At 32.0% G+C, this 8,570-nt stretch overlaps 1 protein-coding gene across 1 annotated transcript; it reads left to right on the top strand.

Moving 5' to 3' along the window:
- Window positions 1-4,454: 4,454 nt before the first annotated feature.
- Window positions 4,455-8,055, top strand: LOC133336638 (alcohol dehydrogenase-related 31 kDa protein-like). Its single transcript, XM_061544920.1, has 3 exons — window positions 4,455-4,548; window positions 4,612-5,019; window positions 7,748-8,055. Exons 1-3 carry the CDS (start codon window positions 4,456-4,458, stop codon window positions 8,042-8,044), a joined length of 798 nt encoding a protein of 265 aa, XP_061400904.1. The 5' UTR covers window position 4,455; the 3' UTR covers window positions 8,045-8,055.
- The last annotated feature ends 515 nt before the right edge of the window (window positions 8,056-8,570 follow it).

Below are 8,570 nucleotides of genomic sequence, written 5' to 3'. Positions count from 1 at the left end.
AAATGTCAAATGTCAATTATAGAATATGTTTTTTTTTTATTTCTAGTAGAGCACTTCGTCAAGTGTTGGTTTTGCATTTAATTGAGGGAAACATATAGATAATAAATAAAAAACCAATTATCAATCAAATGTCAGAAAAATTACATACTCAGGTAAAGGGGTATTGAATGAGAAATTGCAACAAGTAACAATGTCATTAAACACAGTCCAACCGAGCTTTTTATATTCTGAAACATGGGGAAGCAAAAAAAAAAAACGTTACGTCGGTCCAAAAAATTCAGAATATCTATAATCGATCGATGCTTCTATATATGGGTAGTTTGGAAACTTGATGGGCTAGGAACTTGAACATACATACCAAATTTCCAAAGATTTGAAACACAATTTTTCGTATAACGACTTGGCTCCCAACTGAAAAGCGTTTCCGAAATTACCTACATATCGAATATTGGGATGTGCAGTTATTTTGAGGGCTTTACCAAAACTAGAACCGATAAATCTCATATTCAATATAAAACATTCTAGGAATAGTATGTTCACAATTTAAAAGCTAAATATTTAGTGCATTGCCAATGGTGACTAATTTGATGAAATGGCGCCCAACAGAAAATGCCATAAAATTAGGTTGGGCTTTTTTCAAATTGATATAATTTTTTAAATGTATTTATTAGAATAGAACTCATGAATCCATATCATCCCATGACATATCCCTAAATTGAAAAAAGTGGCGCCCAACAGAAATTGTCGTTTGTTAATGAGTAAAGTGTTATCTCCTAGGAAATGTTTTCATGTTCTAGTGAAACAAATCTAATAAAGTGGCGCCCTTAAAAAAAGGGACAATTGTCAATGGTTATATGGCAAATTCAAAAATTCAGTTTTCAAAAAAAAAAAAAAAAAATATCGAAAAAAAATATTTCCTTAAATATTTATCTTAAATATTATTAAATATAAATTTAAATTATTTAACATTTTCATAAAATTTTATTTTCGTTTCTCAATATTTTATATCGTAGAACCAATCATGTATCCATGTCATCTCATAACACGAGGCTAAACTTTCCGTCCCTTAGACTTAAAGACGCCTCCACATAATGAGGAACACTTTTTAGCCCACATGTCTGGCAATGATAAAACGAAAAACGGAACATGACACCCAAATGTTAACTTGGGTATGTTCCGCTATTTAATTTTACAACTGTGTGATGTGATGTCGGTATCAGAGTAAATTTCATTGTGTAAGTTCTCCTATTACTCTCTCTATTCAGATTGGATTTAGAAAAGTGTGGCATTAAAAAATATATAATTTTTTTCAATGGCAACATTAGGTGGGGATTTATTACAATAGGCGTGGATTTATTAAAAATTGTTTTTTCAAGGATCACAATGGATGTGGAGGCATGGATTGATCAAAAAATATTTTGTCAAGGATCATAATGAATGTGGAGGCATTGATTGACTAAAAAATATTTTTCAAGGATCACAATAGGCGTGGATTTATTAAAAATTAATTTTTCAAAGATCACAATGGATGTGGAGGCCTTAATTGATTACAATTTTTTTCAGAATGGATATGGAGGCATGGATTAATTAAAAAAAAAATTCAAGGATCACAATGGATATGGAGGCATGGATTGATTGAAAAATATTTTTTTCAAGGATCACAATGGATGTGGAGGCCTTAATTGATTGCAATTTTTTTCAAAATGTATATGGAGGCATGGATTGATTAAAAAAAATCAAGGATCACAATGAATGTGTGTCACGATGGATGTGGAGTCCTTGATTGTTTAAAAAAATTTCAAGGATCACAATGGAGGCATGGATTGATTAAATAACATTTTTTTGAGGGTAACAATGGTGTGGCTTTAAACAAATCAAGGGCTCGCATGGGGGCATGGATTGCTTAATTTTTTTCGAAGAGAGCAATAGATTTGGATTTAAAAACAGTAAGGAAAATTCAAAAGTCGAACGGGGCCGACTATATGATACCCTTCACCACTTTGGGTGCATACAAGAGATGTTAACATCTACAATATACTGTGATAGAACAGACATAGAATCTTTGGAGGACCATTGAGATGGAATTGGGCGAAATTAAATGTGCTATCGAGATAGATATTTGAACCAATTGAAAAAAACCCCATTCACATACCATTCTGAAATCAATGATGTACCATTTGCATGAAATCGAGTAAAATTACGTATGAGAGCTATAATAAACACATGGACCTAATTAAGCAACCGTTGCATACACCATTTGTTTTTGGTTATCACTCTATATTGAATTTAATATTAATACCCTTGAGACCAACACAGGCCCTTCGGTGTACGAACGAATATATATATATATATATATATAAGACCTATATAAATATCTGAACCGATTTCAACAAACCTTAGCACACATCATTTTTTCCTCGATTACATTCGCTATGCAAAATGTTGTCCCAATCAGACACATATTGGGAGTTTGGTGTATCATTCACAAAAAATCGGTCGAAACTATATATATCTAAATCTGAACTGATTTTAACTGATTTTAACAAAATTTTGTCCCAATCGGACAAATATTGCTAGTTGTGTATCATTCACAAAAAATCGGCCGAAATTATATATGGGGGCTATATCTAAATCTGAACCGATTTTCTGCAAATTCAATAGGGTTCGTCCTTGGGCTAAATATGTGAACTGTACCAAATTTCATCCAAATCGGATCATAAATACGACCTGTACATTGTCCACAAAAATACATGGACGGACGGACCTGCGTAAATAGACTCAGAAAGTGATTCTATGCATATTCTCAAAAGGAACCATGGGTCTATCTCGATTCCTTTTGCACAAACATAGGCACAAAGACATAATACCTTGTATCACAGTGTGGTGCAGGGTATACAAATAGTTTTTCAAAGGCAGCAATAGGTGTTTATTTTTTAAAATAGTTTTTTCATAGATGTGGATTTAAACAAAAATATATTTTGTTGTTTATTTACATAAAGTTTAAAAATTCCTATATATTTTTACCACAGTTATTCACCCACGCTCTTTTTTTTTGTTAAAGAAATGGATATCAACTGTATCCACTTCAAGGGAAATATAGCTCCCCTCAATTATGAACGTATATATTTTATTTATAGAAACATACAATTTATTTCCCCTTGTGGTTTTTGGTTTTACGTTGAGGTTAATGATATAACTGCTCTATAGAAAGAGCGACATGTTTAAACCTGAACATAATACAACAGTATTAAGTAAATGAGAAACTGTTGGATAACAAATTACTCAAATTGTATTTCCTATTATATATAAATATATATAATACATAAATATATAACACAAAAAGATACACCTTTAAGAAATATAAAACGTCATAAAAGTCAAGACAAAAGCAGCTCATGACGTTTGATGGGTATTAGTTTAATATTTACTGTAATATACCGATTTGTTGTGTGTATTAGTTTGTGCTCCTTATTAATGAATATTATTTTCTGTCTGGCTCCATTGAAAAAATATAAAATATATTTAAAATTGAACCTTCACAAAAAATTTCTCCTTGAGACCAATTAAGGCTTTTATATTACGTTGGGCGCCAAATTTTCAAAATAAAAATTGTAGAAAAAATTATTTATGAATTAAAAATTGGAGTATTTTTTGGACCTCTTCCCGACATGATATTAGAATTCCAATGGAAATTGTTCCTTTTATTCATAAATATTAGAAACAATTATTTATGAATTAAAAAATTTTAATATTTTTTGGACTTCTTTTCCGACATGATATTAGAGTTCCAATGGAAATTGTTCCTTATTCAAATCTAGTATTTTATGTTGGGCGCCATTTTTTTTTTCAAATTTACTTAACAAATGTATTTTTAATAAATAATTCCATTATTTGTAAATGTGGACACTCCGTCCCATATATAGTTTTACCAAATAAAGGCTTCCATTTTCAGTTGGGCGCCTCTTCTTTCATATTAGTCACAATAATGATTTTCAATACAATTGAACACATGATTTAATATCTTACTCAACTAAATCCAGAAGTTTTTTGTTTATATCAAATATTTATCCAGAAGTTACGACTCTTTCTTATCGCCCACAAAAAAATTGTTGTTACTTTTTAATTTAATCATCAAAATTTCAAAGTCAGCGCATATGCACGTGATTTATTACGAAAACAATTCACAGTAAATAAATGATTAATAAAATATATTTAAAAAGTGCAGCATATTATCTAAAAAGAAGAAGAAGAACCCGAAAACTTGAACAAAGATATAAATTAATCCGCTTATCTAGCAATGAAGCAGAAGATAAGCCAGTAAATATTCAAATGGTCATCGAAAAATATTTTCCCAAAAATTTCGAAGGGAATTAGTTTGAAAAATTGAAGCACAAGAGCTGGTCCGATCAAAGGGGAAAATATATAAAAATTAAAAAAGGCTAAAAAACGAAAAGAATGGATTTGGAGGGTAAACATGTTGTCTATGTGGCCGATTGTGGTGGTATTGCCTATGAGACATGCAAAGTTTTGGTGACCAAGAAAATTGCGGTATTGAAAAAAAATATTCCCTAAAAATCCGAAACAAAAATAATTCCCAAACATTTATTTCAGAAATTAGCAATGCTGCACAGCGTTGAAAATCCCCAGGCGATTGCCCAGTTGCAGGCTTTGAACCCTAAAACTCAAATTTTCTTTTGGAAATTTGATTTCACAATGTCGAGGGAAGAAATGCAACGCTACTTTGAAGATGTTATGATGCAAATGGATTATATTGATATCATGGTAAATGGTTCGACGTTGTGTAAGGAACAGGATATCGAAGCTACGATAAATATCAATTTGACAGCACCCATAAATATTATCAGTTGTGCCATGGCCTATATGGATAAAAATAAAGAGGCGGGGCGTGGTGGTATGATTGTTAATATTAGCTCGGTTACGGGTTTGGATCCATCGCCCGTCTTTTGTGTCTATAGTGCAGCGAAATTTGGCGTAATTGGTTTTACAAGGAGTTTGGCGGTGAGTGAGAGACAAAAAATAAAAACATCAAGAAATTAAAAATATATTCTTTAAAAAATCTATGGCTTATATGGGCCTTGAAAACATTTTCTTTACAAAATCTATGCCTTACATAGGCGTGGAAAAAATATTCTTTAAAAAATCCACACATTATATATAGGCGTGGAAATTTTTTTTAAAAAAATCCACACCTTATTTATAGGCGTGGAAAAATTTTTTTTTAAAAAATCCACGCCTTATATAGGCCTTGAAAATATATTCTTTAAAAAATCCATGCCATATAGACGCCTTGAAAAAATATCCACGCCTTATATAGGCCTTGAAAAAATATTCTTTAAAAAATCCATGCCATATAGACGCCTTGAAAAAATATCCACGCCTTATATAGGCCTTGAAAAAATATTCTTTAAAAAATCCATGCCATATAGACGCCTTGAAAAAATATCCACGCCTTATATAGGCCTTGAAAAAATATTCTTTAAAAAATCCACGCCTTATATAGGCCTTGAAAAAATATTCTTTAAAAAATCCACGCCTTATATAGGCCTTGAAAAAATATTCTTTAAAAAATCCACGCCTTATATAGGCCTTGAAAAAATATTCTTTACAAAATTCACGCCTTATATAGGCCTTGAAAAAATATTCTTTAAAAAATCCACGCCTTATATAGGCCTTGAAAAAATATTCTTTAAAAAATCCACGCCTTATATAGGCCTTGAAAAAATATTCTTTAAAAAATCCACGCCTTATATAGGCCTTGAAAAAATATTCTTTAAAAAATCCACGCCTTATATAGGCCTTGAAAAAATATTCTTTAAAAAATCCACGCCTTATATAGGCCTTGAAAAAATATTCTTTAAAAAATCCACGCCTTATATAGGCCTTGAAAAAATATTCTTTAAAAAATCCACGCCTTATATAGGCCTTGAAAAAATATTCTTTAAAAAATCCACGCCTTATATAGGCCTTGAAAAAATATTCTTTAAAAAATCCACGCCTTATATAGGCCTTGAAAAAATATTCTTTAAAAAATCCACGCCTTATATAGGCCTTGAAAAAATATTCTTTAAAAAATCCACGCCTTATATAGGCCTTGAAAAAATATTCTTTAAAAAATCCACGCCTTATATAGGCCTTGAAAAAATATTCTTTAAAAAATCCACGCCTTATATAGGCCTTGAAAAAATATTCTTTAAAAAATCCACGCCTTATATAGGCCTTGAAAAAATATTCTTTAAAAAATCCACGCCTTATATAGGCCTTGAAAAAATATTCTTTAAAAAATCCACGCCTTCTATAGGCCTTGAAAAAATATTCTTTAAAAAATCCACGCCTTATATAGGCCTTGAAAAAATATTCTTTAAAAAATCCACGCCTTATATAGGCCTTGAAAAAATATTCTTTAAAAAATCCACGCCTTATATAGGCCTTGAAAAAATATTCTTTAAAAAATCCACGCCATATATATAGGCCTTGAAAAAATATTCTTTAAAAAATCCACGCCTTATATAGGCCTTGAAAAAATATTCTTTAAAAAATCCACGCCTTATATAGGCCTTGAAAAAATATTCTTTAAAAAATCCACGCCTTATATAGGCCTTGAAAAAATATTCTTTAAAAAATCCACGCCTTATATAGGCCTTGAAAAAATATTCTTTAAAAAATCCACGCCTTATATAGGCCATGAAAAAATATTCTTTAAAAAATCCACGCCTTATACAGGCCTTGAAAAAATATTCTTTAAGAAATCCACGCCTCTTGTAGGCCTTGAAAAATTTTCTTTAAGAAATCCACGCCTCTTGTAGGCCTTGAAAAATATTCTTTAAGAAATCCACGCCTCTTGTAGGCCTTGAAAAAATATTCTTTAAGAAATCCACGCCTCTTGTAGGCCTTGAAAAAATATTCTTTAAGAAATCCACGCCTCTTGTAGGCCTTGAAAAAATATTCTTTAAGAAATCCACGCCTTATATAAGCCTTGAAAAAATATTCTTTAAGAAATCCACGCCTTATATAGGCCTTGAAAAAATATTCTTTAAAAAATCCACGCCTTATGTAGGCCTTAAAAAAATATTCTTTAAAAAATCCACGTCTTATATAGGTCTTGAAAAAATATTCTTTAAAAAATCCACGTCTTATATAGGCCTTGAAAAAATATTCTTTAAAAAATCCACGCCTTATATAGGCCTTGAAAAAATATTCTTTAAAAAATCCACGCCACTTGTAGGCCTTAAGAAAATATTCTTTAAAAAATCCACGCCTATTGGCAGACTCTGAAAAAATATTCTTTAAAAAATATACCTTAAAAAATATGTATCAAAAGACCCCTCTTCACGGTCTTTTAAAAAAATATTCTACTGTATGATCTTCCATTTCTTGTGTCCGCCTTTTTCTTTATCTGCACTATTGATTTCACACATCCTCCATTTTTCATTACCATATAAAGCAGAAGGAAGATGACAACAATTCCATACAAAACTTCTTGCAAATACTTTATTTGTATTTCTCTATGTGTGTGTATGTGTGCATGTGTGTCTTATTGTCAGATTACTATCAAACATAATTTCTAATCTTATATGGCAGTTCCAATGCATCGTCCAACTCATCTAACGACCACACCACATTTACACTATATATCTTCTTCTCCGGCTATCTATCCATCCATCTATGTACCTTTCTAACTTCCATTCTGATGTTGTTGTTTTTTTTCTTCTGTTCTCTTCTCTTCCAGCATCCCATCTATTATGAGAAAACCGGTGTGGCTGTCATGGCCATTTGTTGTGGTCCTACCAAGACATTTGTCCGGCATACGATGAAAGCATTTTTGGAATATGGTCAAGAGTATGTGGATAAATTAAAAGGGGCACCGTGTCAAGAAACCGCAGTGTGTGCACGCAATATAGTGCGGGCCATCGAAATGGGTTCAAATGGACAAATATGGCTGGCCGATAATGAACGTTTGGATATTGTTAAGCCGCAGCTCTATTGGAAAATGTCCGCGGAACTTGTTGAGTATATGGAGCGTTAAGCGGGACAAGAGCGAGGTATGAACGCTGCTGTTGTGGCTGCTGCTCAAAAGGGAATACGGAAATGGTTGATGGAAAATGTGTTGCCAATGAATGAGTGATGATGCTGATGCTCTCTGTGTGTCTTATGTTAAGGTCAATAAACTTGGAAAACCTCAATGCGTTTTTATTTTCATGATGTCGCCGTGGTTGCTCGTCGTCGTTGTTGTTTTTATTATTATGTCAAGCATATGTCTCGGTTTTCTTTTCTTGGTTGTTTCCCTCTGCATTTTCACATTTGCTAAAAATATTACAAACTTCCCACCCTCCTCACCTCTGGAAAAGCCGAAAAGAGCGCCAAGCGAACCCCAGCGCACCGCATATTGTGTGCTGTAAGCGAAATCACTTAAAAATAAACTTTTGGCATACATTCAAGAAAAAATAGTTTCGGCTTTATTTTTCTTATTTCTTTCCGAAAATTGTTGCGGTTCTTCTGAGGCCATACACGAGTAGAAGATGCCATGAGTTATGGTTTGTTTGGTTTTCTAT

This window comes from Musca vetustissima, unplaced genomic scaffold, assembly GCF_032173495.1.
Source record: "Musca vetustissima isolate MV318-11 ecotype Yass unplaced genomic scaffold, APGP_CSIRO_Mvet_v1 utg92983, whole genome shotgun sequence".
In the NCBI taxonomy this organism is placed as follows: domain Eukaryota; kingdom Metazoa; phylum Arthropoda; class Insecta; order Diptera; family Muscidae; genus Musca; species Musca vetustissima.
This window is presented reverse-complemented; position numbering and strand designations above follow the sequence as displayed.

Coding starts and splice junctions, on each gene's coding strand:
- LOC133336638 (XM_061544920.1), top strand. CDS start 4,456: ATGGATTTGGAGGGTAAACATGTTGTCTATGTGGCCGATTGTGGTGGT. Junction 4,549..4,611: donor TGGTGACCAAGAAAATTGCG/GTATTGAAAAAA, acceptor CATTTATTTCAG/AAATTAGCAATGCTGCACAG. Junction 5,020..7,747: donor GTTTTACAAGGAGTTTGGCG/GTGAGTGAGAGA, acceptor CTTCTCTTCCAG/CATCCCATCTATTATGAGAA.